Below are 16,012 nucleotides of genomic sequence, written 5' to 3'. Positions count from 1 at the left end.
TCACTTCTGCATCCTGGGAGCTTCCTGTGTCCTTCCCAGGACCTGTGAGCATTAAATGAGACGGAGCCGGGCGTGTTGGAACATGTGCCAGTCCCTCCCTCTCTCCCTCCCTCCTTCTCTCCCTCTTCCCTTCCTGCCATCCCCCCCCCACCCTGAGCCCCTGGAGCCGATGTGGGGAGGGCTGCCCCTGGGAGAGGGGCCTGGACCCGACCTCAGCACTGCTCTCTGTTTTTCCATCCCTTCTCTGTCTGTTCACTTCCTGGGGCTGCCACAACAAATGCCCACCAACTGGGCGGCTTACAGTGACATGCCCGGATTCTCCCAGGGCAGTGGGGGCCGGAAGCCCCAGCTCAAGGTCAGCAGTCAGGGCCACGCTCTCTCCGAAGGCACCGAGGAGTCCTGCCTTCTCCAGCTTCTCGTGACGCCAGGCGCCCCTCCCACCTGTCTGCACATGGCCCCGGTCCCCTGTGCGTCCGGGTCAGAGCCTCTTCTGCCTCTCTTTCATAAAAGACACCATCGTTGGATGTAGACCCTCCCTCTGTCTTGGATGCTCTCCTCACCTTGACACCCGTAACTACTTCTGCAGAGACCCCCCCCCTCCTTTTCCAAATAAGGTCACATTCCCAGGCGCCAGAGGTTAAGATGTGGACACGGCTTTGGGGGGAGCACAGTTCATCCCACTACACTGTCCCTTCGGGCAGCCACGTCAGGACCTGAGCCGGCCTGAGTGGAGGGTCGTGGGGAAGGAGAGGATGGGCCCGGGGCGGTCAGGGGTCAGGAAGGGTCGTCGGGTGGCTGTGAGCGAGGCGGGAGGGCGACCCAGGCCCGCTACGCGCTGCCTGCACCTCGCAGGACGACGCTTGAGAGGACACGGCTTCGGTGCGTTCTGTTGTTTTCCTGGGCTTGACGGTCAGGTAATAATCATGATTTAAGTGCCTCCAGCATCACTGATTCGATAGTGGAGCCCTCTCTCTTTTCCAAAATGAAAACTGCTTTATCAATTACCCGATAAGATCAGACCATGGAAGCAATAGGAGCTGCTCGTTTTTCAGTTTTCAGGCTAAAAAGAAAAGAGTGAGTGAGCACCCCCCCCCCCGGGGCCGCCCCCGCCCGTGGCTGCGGTGGGCAGGATGGCCGTTTCCGGGCAGGCAGCCTCCTAGGCGTGGACACGTGCAGGGCCCTCTCCTGCTGGCTGTCCTGCCCCTTCCAGACCAGGAGCCAGACCTGTCACCCTCAGCAGTGGCCTGTGCTCTGACATGTGTCTGGCCACTGGTGTTGACACCTGGTGGTGTGACTTGGACACGCGGCTGTCTCTAGTGTTCACTCCAGTAAGCCGTGAGCATGTTCCCTGTGGTGGTGTGGCCGCCGTCCCTTCCCCACAGAGGCCGGCTGCCCCTCGCCCCTGTGCACACCTTCACCATTGGCATCGTTCACTTTTCCTTTTTCACTTTGAAGATCCTCGCCAAGCCTCTTCGTGCCTCTCTCTGGGAACGGGCTGAGCCCCCTCCCAGCAGGTCCTTGATGGTAACCACCATCTCCTCTTGTCTGCTCTGCCCGGTGTCCCCGACGCAGGCCATGTTCGAGCTGGTCACTTCCGAGGCCTCCTACTACAAAAGCCTGAGCCTGCTGGTGTCCCACTTCATGGAGAACGAGCGGCTGAAGAAGATCCTGCACCCGTCCGAGGCGCACATCCTGTTCTCCAACGTCCTGGATGTCATGGCTGCCAGCGAACGGTGAGCCGCCGCTCTCGCCCTGTGGGGCCCGTGGGGAGGGGCCGGCGGCCGCGACCGGGGAGAGGGTGCGGGACGCGGACTTCTCTACTTCTGTTGGCTTGGAGTTTCCTGTGATAGGATGGGAATAAATACATGAACCCAAATGCCGGTCCCTCTCCCGGCCTCCTGGGCAGGACCGTGGCTGTAGGTGCCTTCCCATGAACGCAAGTGTCCGTGCGCCCCACACGGCCAAGTGGGTGTGTGGCTGGTGTCGTGACAGGCCCAGGGGCGTCTGTGTGAGCTGTCCTCTATCCTGATAAAGACGTAAAGCCCTGGCCAGGTGCGTGCAGAGCCCCGAGGCCCTCCGAGCGCAGCCCTGCCCTCCTGCCTTCTCTCCTCCCACTGGACAAGTCACCAGGGCACGGCCGTGGTTCTCAGAACCGCGCTTATATTTCAGCCCACGGGACAGGGGCGAGCAGACACCTCTTCACTGATTCTTGTGAAGCGGAAGCGAACTCCGATCTAGTGTTGGGCTGACAGATCCATGCTCCACTTCCCCGGTGGGCGTGGGGTTTGACGGCTAACACGTGCAGAACTCAGCTTCTGTCTGAGTCGTCTGGTCCAACCCCGAGGGTTCAGATGTCAAACCAGGCGTGGCAGAGCTGCTGGCTGTCCGTGGACCCGCCCACAGTGGGCGCCTCCCCCACTCCGACACCTCGCCTCTCCATCTGCAGTGGGCTTGGGGGGGGGGGGGCAGAGCACCTGAAACCAGGGCAGCCGACAGACCCCCCGCCCCCGGCCTCTGCGGCCTTACCCTGACGGGGAGGAGAGGTGTCTTCTTTATTTACGTGGCTGTTTATATTTTATTAGGAAAATCCCAGAGACGCAGAGTAGAGACACCCGGGTAGCGATCCCCCGCTTCTGCGTCTGGATTCAGCCACGTCCCCGCCCCTCCCCAACACCCACGGGATCAGTAGGAAACAAATCCTTGTCATTTCATTCCATCTGTAAACCCATCAGTGTGTCTCCAAAGGATAAGGTTTCTCTCTTAAAAAATTGTCCTAACGCCATTTCCACCTGCAAACCCGAACAGTAATCCCTCAATCCCTCGACGTGACCCCACGCGCCAGGGACACCGGGCTCCCCTCCTCTGGCGTCTGTGGTTGGCCCGAGGGAGACCCGCCCCCTCTGGCGTCTGTGGTTGGCCCGAGGGAGACCCGCCCCCCTCCTCTGGCGTCTGTGGTTGGCCCGAGGGAGACCCGCCCCCCTCCTCTGGCGTCTGTGGTTGGCCCGAGAGAGACCCGCCCCCTCTGGCGTCTGTGGTTGGCCCGAGGGGGACCCGCCGGTGGAGGTGACCCTGGGGCATCCGCCCGGGCGCCCTTCACCCCGGCCACACCCCTCCCCCCCGCAGGTTCCTCCTGGAGCTGGAGCGACGGATGGAGGAGAACATCGTCATCTCGGATGTATGTGACATCGTGCACCGCTACGCGGCTGACCACTTCTCCGTCTACATCACCTACGTCAGCAACCAGACCTACCAGGAGCGGACCTACAAGCAGCTGCTGTGAGGGCGCCGGGCGGTGGGGCCCCTCCCTCACCGGGACGCCGAGCTGCGGTCCTGGGACCTTCGCTTTCTCAGGACAGACCCCAAGCCCGGCACGGTCCAGGGGGTTCCGTGTCACTGGAGAAACGCTGATCCCAGGACGGTCAGCCGTGGCGCCCACTGGACCTCTGTCCAGAGCAGCCGTGCAGAGCTCTGTGGGGTTCAGAAAAGGGAGTCTGAGGCCCAGAGGACAACCCGAGGCCCGAGATGCAGGAAAGTGATTAGAACCAGAGACGAGGGAGGGAGACGAACCAGGGATGGGAGGGAGGACGTCTTTCTGGGGGTTCTCCAGCAGCGCCCTTGAATCTGTTGCTAAATGGCCCATTTACTAAACCGTTCTTGGGATTCCAGTTGATGAGATAATTTTTTAGTCAACTTGCCCCCTTTGGAATCAGCATTTCTGTGACAGCCGGGCCTCACGACAGTGTGACCAGGGAGGTGTCCTCCGTGGGGCTCAGGAGCGTGCGAGGACTTTCCGAGTGCTGACGTAATTGTCGCGCCTCACTGGGCCTTTCCCTCAAACCATGTCACCCGCCCGCTGCGGATGTTTTAAAGCTGGAGGATTCGGGGTGGGGCGGTGTTTAACATGTGGGGTTTGAAATTGGGATTAAAGGGGACCGGGCAGCCAGTTTTGAGGACAGACAGTGAAGACAGCGTTCAGGAGAGCAGGGGTCTAGGTGTCCTGGTGTCCACGGGGACGCTGGGGCGGCTGTGAGCGCAGGCTGTCTGGGCCTGAGGCCCAGGCTGAGCGCCGTGTCCCCGCCGACGTCAGGGCCTGCGTCTCCTCTCCAGCAGGGGTTTCCTGGAACCCTCGTCAGCTGTGAGCCCGGCCCACGTCTGCAGACGAGCCCCCCCCCCCTGTCCCCCCACCGTTCCCCCGCCGTCCATGGGGCAGGAAAAGCACAGGCTCCCGGCAGTGGTCTCTGGCTGCTGCCTGTTCTGTCACTATGTGGGTTTACCTTTCCACAGGTTCCTGCTGGGTGAAGTCCTATTCATAGACTTGGCCACACAGGCCCGCTGGTCCTCCTGCATGGGCCGGGCATGTGAAGCCACTATTGAACAGTTTCTTTTCCATGAAAATCAATCAATCATCAGTCAATCCATCAATCAGTCAGCATGCAGTCAGTGCCTGTGAGCTGACTGGTCCCTTCGAGGCTGTGGGTGGGGAGGAAGCAGCTCTGACCCCTGCCTCCTGCCAGCCGGAGACCCACCCCCTTGTCTGTGTCCCCAGCCAGGAGAAGGCGGCCTTTCGGGAGCTGATCGCACAACTAGAGCTGGACCCCAAGTGCCGGGGACTGCCCCTCTCCTCCTTCCTCATCCTGCCTTTCCAGAGGATCACGCGCCTCAAACTGCTGGTCCAGGTATGCCCCTCCCCCTGCCTGCCCAGAGGACTGGGCGTGTGGGCACCGCCGCAGCCCAGCGTGGGGCTGGGGGGCAGGCGGGCTGTGCCCAGGCCTCCCGAGGAGACTGAGCTGACCGCAGACCCGCGTGGGGCTGGGGGGCAGGCGGGCTGTGCCCAGGCCTCCCGAGGAGACTGAGCTGACCGCAGACCCGCGTGGGGCTGGGGGGCAGGCGGGCTGTGCCCAGACCTCCCGAGGAGACTGAGCTGACCGCAGACCCGCGTGGGGCTGGGGGGGAGGCGGGCTGTGCCCAGACCTCCCGAGGAGACTGAGCTGACCGCAGACCCGCGTGGGGCTGGGGGGGAGGCGGGCTGTGCCCAGGCCTCCCGAGGAGACTGAGCTGTCCAGAGAGGAGGGGCACGGGGAGGCCTGTGAGGCGGAAACCAAGTCAGGTTTGGAGAACTGTGCGAATATGGTGATCTCTAGGTATTGGCAACATCAGCCTCCTTTTCTGACAGTTCAAGAAAATTTAACAATTGGAAAAGAAGATGCTTTGATCAGTAAGACCAAAGTGACCTCAGCTTTGGGTGTTATTGCCATCGCCACTTGGCTTCAAATGACAATCCCAGAGGAGGGGGGAGGGAAGCCCCTGGAAGCCACCACGAGCACTGAACTGGGGCCTGCATCACCTCCCGTCCCTGGCTGCTGGACCCTGCCCTCCCCGCGAGCACCTGTTACCTCCATGGCCTTGGTGTTTGCTGTACAGCGAGGCGTCAGGCCCTGGACCGGCTCTCGGGGGTTAATCCTCATGGGGGACGGCTTGTGGTTACGAGTTCAGAGCCGGTTTGGGTCAGCGAGCTCGGCCCTCGGGCTCTCCCGCCCTCTGTGGTCACCCAGCGCGGCTCCTTGCACGCGGGTGCTGCAGCACTAAGAGGCTGTTCGGAAGGGTGCGGCAAGGAGGCCAGCACTGCAGGGGGCGGGGGAGAGTGGAGGAGTGGCCGTGAGGAAAGTTAACGCGACTGTCCCTGTGCTCAGAACATCCTGAAGAGGGTGGAGGAGAGGTCTGAGCGTGAATGCACTGCCTTGAATGCCCACAAAGAACTGGAACTGGTGAGCACGCCCTCCCCTCCCTGTGTCCCCACGGCTAGACCACCTTCCGGTCCGGTCCGGTTCGGTCCGGCTCCCTCACCGGTCAGCGTGTCTTTGGAAAAATGCAAAATAATGTTAGTATCTGCTTTTGCAACCCAGAGAAGTCACTGGGTCTAAAGGGGGGGGGGTCAGAGCGGCCAGTCTGCCTTCCCCACCCCGACTGTGGGTGTGTGCCCGGGGCTCCCGCCCGTGTTGACCTCTGCTGCCACCCGGAGGGCAGGGTGTGTCTCATCCACTGCCTCACTCAAGGCATCTGGGGCCCTCGGTGGGCGGAAGGCAGGGGCCCTTTCCTCCTGGAAGTTGCCCGCAGAGTAGGCTCACGTGGCTCCTTCTCATCTACAGTGTTCTCTCGTGTGTGTCAGTTTGAGCCCCTTCTTGGCAGCTGTGCAGGAGCGGGGGGCAGGGGGACTCTTTCATGCTAGTGACCCCGCAGAGGATGCGCATGGGTGTTGGGAAGTCTTTTCCACTCCTTGTACCAAAGACAGCAGCTCAGTAAAAGGACGAGCCTTGGTGGCCGTCTGAGGTGGTTCTAAGCCACTCGGAGCCACAAGGACCTCAGGACTTACTGCAGTGGCTTTTCCCAGGCCTCTTCCTTGTGTCTCTTATTCAGACCAGCTGGCCACCAAAATCCTCCTGGCGAATACACCCTTCGCATATTGGGGAAAACAGACTCTCCTCCCAGGCTGGGGGGAGAGGGGAGGGGGGAGGCCCAGCGGCCTGTGGGTCAGGCAGCACCTCTCAGGGCCCTCTGCTCACCTAGAACTTTCCACACCTGGTCGGATGGGAGGGTATTACAGTCCCCACCCAGCAGCTGACCACGCGGAGTCACAGAAGGGAGTCCAGTGACCACCACGGCCTGTGACGGGCCCCAGGGCCCTAAGGGGTCTCCCTGCGGTCCGAGAGTGTTCTCTGTTGCTCAAGTTCTTGTCCACTCTCCTCCCCCCTCAATTCCGTGTAATGAAAGGTGTACTCCTAGTTCTTAGAGATTGCTTTATATATATATATAACAAAGGTTCTCCTAATTTCTAAAAGTAGCTGATGCTCAGTACAGAAAATTTCAGACCGTGCCCATAAGTCAGGAGATGGTCACGATCGCAGGCGGCTTTCCCACGCCCACTGCCGATGTGCCGGTGCTGGTCACCTTCCCGACCCTCTTAAACACACGCGTGCACGCACGGCTGCATTCTTTGCAAAAAGAGATTGTGACTTATAAGCCAGCCTTGCCCACTCCGTTTTAGTGCATGTCAAGTTTTTGCAATTTTCAATGAGTTCAGAGTACTTGGTTACCTGGATCAATTGACACTAATCAATCCCAGTTGATGGACATTTAGGTCTGTGGCATTTTTCTCATTCCACTGCAGGGGGCGCCCCAGTCCACACGGCTTTGGGCACCGCACCTCTGACCCAGTGCAGAATGTTGTTTCTTCGTAATGAGTTCCCCGAAGTCCCAGGCAATGTGGTTTTGTTAGGCCTCTTGGTACCTGGGCTGCCTCCTTAGAAGGTGGGGGGCCTTCACTCCTCCACAGGGTGTGACAGTGCCCATGTCCCCCCACCTCGCCAGCCTGCCCTGTTGTCTTTTCTAGCCTGAGAGATGATTAAGGACATCTTATTGTTTAAATTTGCTTTCTAACAGCCTGACAAGTTTTCCTGCTTTGCCTTTGTTCCAGAAGGTGCTAGAGAAGGGAACTCCCGCCCAGTCGTGATGGGCTGGTCGGTCTCAGCTGTGGGCACGGTGTCTGGACACAGCGATTGTTCAGTCCTCTAGGGCAGTGGTCCCTAACCTTTTATGAGCCACAGACCGGTTTAATGTCAGAAAATATTTTCACGGACCAGCCCTTAGGGTGGGACGGATAAATGTATCATGTGACCGAGACAACTGTCAAGAGTGAGTTTTAGACAAATGTAACAGAGGGAATCTGGTCATTTTTTAAAAATAAAACATCATTCAGACTTAAATATAAATAAAACGGGCCCTGGCCGGTTGGCTCAGTGGTAGAGCGTCGGCCTGGCATGGGTTCGATTCCCGGCCAGGGCATACAGGAGAAGCGCCCATCTGCTTCTCCACCCCTCCCCCTCTCCTTCCTCTCTGTCTCTCTCTTCCCCTCCCATAGCCAAGGCTCCATTGGAGCAAAAGATGGCCCGGGCACTGGGGATGGCTCCATGGCCTCTGCCCCAGGCGCTAGAGTGGCTCTGGTCGCAACAGAGCGACGCCCTGGATGGGCAGAGCATCGCCCCCTGGTGGGTGTGCCGGGTGGATCCCGGTCGGGCACATGTGGGAGTCTGTCTGACTGCCTCCCCGTTTCCAGCTTCAGAAAAATACAAATAAATAAATAAATAAACGAAAATAATGTAAGTTATTTATTCTTTCTCTGCAGACTGGTACCAAATGGCCCACGGACCGGTACCGGTCCGCAGCCCAGGGGTTGGGGACCACTGCTCTAAGGGACAGCTGGCTGCCTGCAGGTGGCCTGACATGACCTCCTTTGTATCTCAGGTGGTGAAAGCTTGCAACGAGGGTGTCAGGAAGATGAGCCGCACCGAGCAGATGATCAGCATTCAGAAGAAGCTTGAGTTTAAGATCAAGGTGGGCCCACACGCATTGGCGTGTCCCCGACCCGGCCCAGATGGCCTGGAGCTTCGGTCCCGGGCCAGGCTCCCTCCCTCAGTGGCCACGCTGGGGTCTCAGTGCAGTGTCACTTCCCCGGAGGCCGTCCCTGACCCCCTCGCTGGAGAGCACCCCTCTGCCCCCTGGTTGGCAAGGCCCCCCTGTTGACCGAGGCTGACCTCTGAGAGACTGTGTGTGCAGGGCTCCCACAGCCACCTGCTGTCTGTCACTACGGGCTGGGGTTTCCACGAAGACCCTGACAGGAGCAGCCTAGGGAGGGATTCTTAAAGTCGGGAGACTGGAAGCTGTGATGGGAGTTACCAACCTTCTCCCCAGCTTTATGGGAAGTTCCAGGCATCGTGAGCCCAAGGGCCTGGGTTTCTAGGGACGTGGCCACATGCACACATAGCGTCCATCCACCGAGGGTCCGAGACCACGCTGGGTCTGGGAGCTGAGCCCCCGTCCCGACGAGGATGCTGACAGGGCCTTGTGAGCCCTCCACATGGCTCCCCCTGCCAGGCTGGCAGCCGGTGCCCAGAGCCTGCCGCCCGAGCTGCGTGCAGTGACAACGTCACACGACCCAGCCGTCTCCTGTCCCCGTGAACTCGGCCCCTCCCGTGAGCCGCACTGCACGGGCTGATCACTCCCACAGAGGTGCTCACACAAACACGTAGTTACAGGTGTACGCACGCGCGCGCGCGCGCGCGCACACACACACACACACACACACACACACACACAGCCCTACCCTCGCTCTCTCGCCCCTTCCTCCCACCAGCACCGCGTGCGTTCTGGGCCCGTGCAGCCCGCCCACGCACGCTGGTCCTCGTGCTCCTTACTCCAGCATGGGCGCTGGGGGGCCCAGGGGAGGGGCGTGGGGGCACGGCCGCCCTGACGCCGCCCCCCTCGCCCAGTCAGTGCCCATCATCTCCCACTCCCGCTGGCTGCTGAAGCAGGGCGAGCTGCAGCAGATGTCCGGCCCCAAGACGTCCCGGACGCTGCGGACCAAGAAGCTCTTCCAGGAGGTTTACCTCTTCCTCTTCAACGACCTGCTGGTGATCTGCCGCCAGATCCCTGGGTGAGCGGGCAGGGCACTGCCTGGCACTCTGGGGGCGATGTGCTGCAGGGGGCACAGCCCGGGGGGCGGGGGCGGCCCATCGCGAGGCGGGACCCCCGGTCGGGGCAGGCCTGCAGGATGGCTGGATGGAGCGCAGGCTTTCGGTCATATTTACGGTCAGTTCTGCTCTTGCCCAGCCTTGGGCCTTTGGGCAAGTTGATGTGCACCCCTTGGGCTCACTTTCCCCTCCTGTCATGTGGGGCTTTCATAGGGACGGGGAGGGGCCGGCGCAGCGCCCAACACAGGGTGAGTGCTCAGCAGAGTGGCGGCCCCGGCAGGGACACTGTCGATGCTGCAGCCTGGTCTGCTGGCCACGGCACGGGGATAGTCTCAGGCTGGGGTGACCGGCACTCCGGTGGGGCCTCTGGGAGGCAGGGAGGAGTGGCGGAGGGGTGTCCGGTCCTGCTGGTGGCCAGGATGAGAGGCCCCCTGGGGCCTCTGGGTTTCCTCAGGACTGACACGCCCGCCCCACCGCCCTTGGTCCCCAGAGACAAGTACCAGGTGTTTGACTCGGCCCCGCGGGGCCTGCTCCGTGTGGAGGAGCTGGAGGACCAGGGCCAGACGCTGGCCAACGTGTTCATCCTGCGGCTGCTGGAGAACGCCGACGACCGCGAGGCCACCTACATGCTGAAGGCGTCCTCTCAGTGAGCGCTGGTGCCGCCCCGCCCGGTGTCACCTTCCTGGGCGGAGCAGGGCCCCGGGGTTCAGCACACGGCCTGCCCAGCTCCTGTTCTTCCCGCCCCCAGACCTGGGGGGAGGACTTCTGTCCGGGGTTAGCGTCAGGGTGTCGCATGTTGCTGGGCGTGCACACGCGTGATCCCTCGGGGTCTCAGACCCTGGGCGGGCCCTCTTTTCTGATGAGATGGTGTAGAACCCTCGGGCCAGGCCACCAGTGAACCAGGGCCATCTTGTCACCTCTCTGAGTGGCCAGGCGCCCTGCCCTGCAGCCCCAGGGCTCTGAAAAGGGAGATGCCTCCCTCCCCGAGTCACAGGGCCGCTCGCCCATTGAGGTCCAGTCCCACCACCTGGGACGGGGACGGCCTCACATTCCCCAGGTGCCACACTGACATGTGGCTCCTGAGAGGCTGGCCCCCTGCCCAGCATTTTTTTTTTTTTCTTTCTTTCTGAAGCTGGAAACGGGGAGAGACAGTCAGACAGACTCCCGCATGCGCCCGACCGGGATCCACCCGGCACGCCCACCAGGGGTGATGCTCTGCCCACCAGGGGGTGATGCTCTGCCCCTCCAGGGCGTCGCTCTGCCTCGACCAGAGCCACTCTAGTGCCTGGGGCAGAGGCCAAGGAGCCATCCCCAGCGCCGGGGCCATCTTTGCTCCAATGGAGCCTTGGCTGCGGGAGGGGAAGAGAGAGACAGAGAGGAAGGAGGAGGAGGGGGTGAAGAAGCAAATGGGCGCTTCTCCCATGTGCCCTGGCCGGGAATCGAACCCGGGTCCCCCGCACACCAGGCCGACGCTATACCGCTGAGCCAACCAGCCAGGGCCTGCCCAGCATTTTTGGTGGTTAGCACTGGGGTGTTGCAGAATACTCACCTCACCAACCGACTTCTTAAAGTGCACCCGGCGGCTCTGTCAGGCTCCCCAGCCTCTCAGCGGGGGTCTGGGCACCCTGTCCAGCTGTCGCCGTAGGTGAGGCTCAGGACCAAGTAGCTGGCTTGCTAGACACTTGACCCTATGCCTCAGGGGGCCGCTGCTTTGCGGTTGGGGCATTTTGTCCTCTTCCCTGTCCCAGGAGTGAGATGAAGCGTTGGATGACCTCGCTGGCCCCCAACCGGAGAACCAAGTTTGTTTCCTTCACGTCCCGGCTGCTGGGTAAGTGGCCCTCTGGGACAGGCGAGGCCTCAGTGGCATCAGCCTCAGGTGCTCTCTGCGCTCCGCCTGCAAGGGCTGTGCTTCCTGAGCCGTCTTCCCAGAGGCTGGCGTGGCCCCATGTGCCAGCTGCTGGCTGAGGGCCCAGTGGGGGGCATCGGTGTGCTGAGCTCTGTAAACAACTGGATGGTTACGGAAGGAATAGGTCACCGGGTCTCAAGTGACAGGTACCACAAGGAAGCACGAGGAACCCGGGCCCAGAGGGCAGGCCAGGGTCCTTTGGGGTTGCTGGCTGTCTGAAGACCTTACGAAACAGGACGAGTGCGAGTCCGGCTGCCGCTGGGGAAGCCGCCGGCCCGCCCGCCCGGCTGGCTGGGCTCACAGCGTCCCAAGCATCGCACACTTGCTCCCAGGGCGCTATCCAGGTTCAGGAAGTCCCACCTGAAGCTCAAATAAGAGCCCTCACAACCTGGTCATCCCTTTACTGTGTGTGCTGTCCTCTCCGAGCCCTGGCTATTTTAATCTTATTTCCCTCAAATGACCCCTTTTCGGTGACTGCAGGACAGGTAGTGCTGCCCTTGCCAACCGCAGGGCAGTGTCCAGGGTTTGCTGGGGCGGGAGCAGGGCAGTGGTGGGTGATGAGGACATGCCACCGTCCCCCGCCCTCCAGACTGCCCCCAGGTGCAGTGCGTGCACCCGTACGTGGGCCAGCAGCCGGACGAGCTGACGCTGGAGCTGGCGGACATCCTCAACATCCTGGACAAGACGGAAGACGGTGAGGGCAAGGGCCCCTGGGACTCGGCACCCAGCAGTACCAGCCTGCGGGGAGGGGGCGGTCAGACCCCGGCACAGAAGCCAGCTCCTGGCCGCTAGCCCAGCCCCGGCACAGCCCAGCTCCCCGACACGGCTCTGCCCGCACTGGCTTCCCGGCCTCCCCTCAGAGCAGAGGAGGGGCTGTCAGGGCCTCTGCTCCCCTCCCCCAGACAGGGGGTCCGCCTTCCCCTTCGCACCAGGCCCGGCCTGAGCACCCGTCTGCACCTGCCCCTTGGATGGCCCTGGGCGTGGCCCATCCTGTAGGGTGGGAGGAAGGACAGCCGGGAACACCCTCACCCTCACCCTCACCCTCACCCTCACCCTCACCCTCACCCTCACCCTCACCCTCACCCTCACCCTGCATTTGCAACAAGCTTCCAGGTGAGCCTGAGGCTCAGAGCCCCGTGTGGGCCAAGAAGCCAGCCACCCAGCCCCGCCCACCCCGTCGATGGCATCAGTGCCCAGTGAGGTCACTGCCCTCCGCTAAAACACTGATCCCTTATTTCATCAGAATTCCCAAAACTGCAGAGCGTCTGCCCTCCCCTTTGAGGTCCTAACTAGAAGGCCTTGGGCTGGGGACCTCCAAGGGAGGCTATTTCTGCTGGTCCCAAACTCCAGAGGCTCACTGGCATTGGAAGCCCCCCCCCCCCCACAGAATACAACAGTCCCCTGCCCCCATGTGGCCTGCGGAGGGTGAGTCCCAGGCCCTCAGACCAGTCCCTTGCTCTGCTCTTGACTTGCCTGGGGACTCCTTACTGCAAAGTGACCTCTGGGGGAGGGAGAGAGCCTGGACACGATGCTAGTGTCGGCCAGTTCATGACAGCCACCCTCATGAGGTCCTCCCGGCCCTCGGGAGACCGAGAGGAGGATGGGACATGCCAGGCCTGGTGACCACTGACCAGCCCCCGCCCCCGCCAGCCCATGGACACGACGCTAGCGTCGGCCAGTTCATGACAGCCACCCTCACGAGGTCCTCCCGGCCCTCGGGAGACCGAGAGGAGGATGGGACATGCCAGGCCTGGTAGCCACTGACCAGCCCCTGCCCCCGCCCCTGCCAGCCCCTTGGATGCCTCTTGCTTTTGGGGACAGTCCTTGCGGGTCTCCCGACCTCACATAGGACAACCCAGGATTATGGAGAGCTTGGGAGTGGGCTCCAAAGTCAAAACATTTGGGACATGCTGAGGCACAGAGCGTAGCTGGTTCCATCACAGCCACGGTGCCTCCCAGCATATGGGGGGGGGTGCAGACCCAGCCTGAGGGTCTCTGGCCGGGGTTACAGAGCGGGCGCCTCTGCAGAGACCCTCTGGACTCCTGCCCCCCCCCCCCGTGCCCGTGCCTGGAGGAAGGCTCAGCGGGGTCCCTGCGGGAGCTCCTGACCCTCCCAACCCCTCCCTGAACAGGGTGGATCTTTGGTGAGCGGCTGCATGACCAGGAGAGAGGCTGGTTCCCCAGCCACATGACTGAGGAGATCTTGAACCCCAAGATCCGGTCCCAGAACCTCAAGGAATGCTTCCGTGTGCACAAGATGGATGACCCTCAGCGCAGTCAGAATAAAGACCGCAGGAAGCTGGGCAGCAGAAATCGGCAATGACCCCCAGCTTCGAGCCTGACGGGGGCGGTGTGGGCAGGCGGGAGTGGGGCCTGTCAGGCAAACCCACAGACCACGGAGGGTCTCTGGGGGAAGGTGACCTGGGGCAGAAGTCACCCTTACCCCTTATCCCTGCCACGTGGTGAATGCTCATGTGTCTTGGCCCCTTGCTTGCAAAGTGGATCAGTGCTGCCGACACCCTTCCTCTGATGCATTTGTCAACGAGAAAGTGTATTTAAACCAGTATTATACCACCTCTCCCTCTTCTCTCTGAGAGGGGGTGGGAGGGGACTGGCATGCTCTGGGGGCCGTCCCAAGCACTGGAAGAGGCCCCTGACCCAGGGTGTCCTCGGCTGAGGGCAGGTGCAAAGGTGATTGTCATGACCCCCTGCACGTGTCCTTCTCTACCCTGGAAGCTGTTAGAATCCACCAGGCGTGCAGACGGACTGCCCTTGCCCCATGAGCTTGATGAGCGGCCCTTGGTCTCCAGTTCACAAGACTGAAAGACCAACTGCCTCTGTCTGCCTCTGCCAGCCTCTGGCTGCACGGCCAAACCTTGCCTCATGGCAGGTCAACTAGAGCTTGGCCAAAGGCCCATATTACCTCTGGCTCCCTGACAAGCTGGATAGAACTTGTGTCTTCTGGCCCCTGAAGGAGCCCGGGTATTGTAAAGGAATGAACTGGTCATTGCATCCTGCATCGGTATGGTTCCAAGAAAAGCAAATACCATTTTTGGCTGCATTAAAAGAAGCATCCTGTATAAACTAAAGGAGGTGAAGTTCTATTCTTTATTGCCCTGCTGCACACATGAATGAGGTGTTTGGTTCTAGGCAGGGAGAGAGGAGACTCCTTGAAGGTCAGTGGAGGAAGTATATCCTCAAGGAGGGGTTTGAGGATTGAGGAGACTTCAAGTGGAGAAGGGAACAGTCAAGGTCAGAGCCTCCACTTGCTCAAGGACTTCAGGAACAGACAAGGATATTTGAAGGAGTTGAAGACACCCTTCGGCTGCAGTGGAAGTGAGGATGTGAGTTTGGAAGACCACAGTGGGACAGAGGTGTCTGTGAGTGGTGGTCCCACAGGGAATCTGACCACCAGGCATGGGGCTGGGGCTGCCTATCTAGCCAGTCACTGGCCTTGGGCACTTCTTCCCAGCTGTGGAGGTAGCGGCCAGTTACCCAAAGGCCACGCCCCCCCGCCCCCCAGAGCCCAGCTCGTCCCCACCCCCATTCTGTCCTGAAGTGTGGACAGGGCCTGAATCTAATTCTGCCCAGCCCTGCCTGCCTGGGACCATACTTTTTCTGCTAGGACACACTTCTGATTAGAAGCCCGAGTTTTAGATCCAGTGGGACTCTGGCTTCTTCCCACAGGACACAGCATGACTAGACCTCAGATCCTTTGAGAACCACATGCATCCTGCAAGAGGCACACACCTGCAACCCACGAGTCCGAGGGGGAAGGAGCCCCTGGTCCCTGTGAGGGGACCGCTCCGTGCTCTACTTCTGGGGAGAGGAGCAGCACCCGAGTCCCCCAGGACTAATGGAAGAGGGAGAGGGGTCATTATAGGCCTCACACTGCCAGGGGGTGTGGGGGGCATCCGTTGGTCCTGCCCCTTGTCCAGCTTCCTTTCCGAAGCTGGTAAACAGCATGCTGACTTGGCTCATCTGCCTAATGAGGGCTTTGGCCACAGGAGGTTGTGTGAAATGTAGTAATTTAGACAGTTTCATGAAAACTGGTTGGTTTCATAACAGTCTTTTATAAGCAGAAACTTGTAACCCATGATGTGTTTTGGGGAGAGTGTGTGTGGGAACCACACGTGTTAGCTGGAGTGTCCAGGAAAAAACTGGTCTTTGCAGGAACAGGTGTGGCCAAGTGGTCAGGGAAACCAGAGAGGCCAAGTAGTTGCTGAGACTGGTGCAAAAAGGAGGAGAGGAAGGGGCTCCCTGCCGCCAGCACCCACTCTAGGCACCCACCCGGGACCCAAAGCATTTGCGCACACACAGTCTCTTCTCCAGGTCCTCTCCACACTCCACACGGCCCCTGCAGGTGGGGGTGGGGTGAGGGCAGAGACACGACACAGTTCTAGCTTCTTCCCTGCTGAGCGCAGAGCAGGTCAGCCACCATATTAAACCTCTCTAAATTATAAACGCTAGGCTTCCCAGGGAGTGTGGAAGGCAGAGCATCATCAAGGTCGCAGAGCCAGGGTCAAGCTGGAGGGGGAGGCTGGAGGCTGGGCGGGTAGCTGAGCTGTCCTGCCAAGGACTG

The 16,012-nt window shown here is 60.9% G+C and overlaps 1 protein-coding gene across 3 annotated transcripts in view; it reads left to right on the top strand.

Moving 5' to 3' along the window:
• NGEF (neuronal guanine nucleotide exchange factor) overlaps positions 1-14,519 on the top strand; it is a 94,151-nt gene extending 79,632 nt beyond the window's left edge. For 2 of the 3 annotated variants that reach the window (XM_066344988.1, XM_066344990.1), the window contains 10 exons: positions 1,573-1,733; positions 3,124-3,276; positions 4,547-4,676; positions 5,691-5,765; positions 8,299-8,388; positions 9,324-9,487; positions 10,015-10,170; positions 11,273-11,352; positions 12,020-12,124; positions 13,563-14,519. In XM_066344988.1, the coding sequence (XP_066201085.1) occupies positions 1,573-1,733; positions 3,124-3,276; positions 4,547-4,676; positions 5,691-5,765; positions 8,299-8,388; positions 9,324-9,487; positions 10,015-10,170; positions 11,273-11,352; positions 12,020-12,124; positions 13,563-13,753 (1,305 nt within the window). In that variant the 3' untranslated portion in view covers positions 13,754-14,519. The remainder of the gene's footprint in view (positions 1-1,572; positions 1,734-3,123; positions 3,277-4,546; positions 4,677-5,690; positions 5,766-8,298; positions 8,389-9,323; positions 9,488-10,014; positions 10,171-11,272; positions 11,353-12,019; positions 12,125-13,562) is intronic. The other variant, XM_066344989.1, reaches the window with a different exon arrangement.
• Positions 14,520-16,012: the final 1,493 nt, after the last annotated feature.

Source organism: Saccopteryx leptura, chromosome 7 (genome assembly GCF_036850995.1).
Source record: "Saccopteryx leptura isolate mSacLep1 chromosome 7, mSacLep1_pri_phased_curated, whole genome shotgun sequence".
NCBI classification, from domain to species: domain Eukaryota; kingdom Metazoa; phylum Chordata; class Mammalia; order Chiroptera; family Emballonuridae; genus Saccopteryx; species Saccopteryx leptura.
Note: the sequence above shows the minus strand (reverse complement) of the source record. Positions and strands in the feature narration are given on the sequence as shown.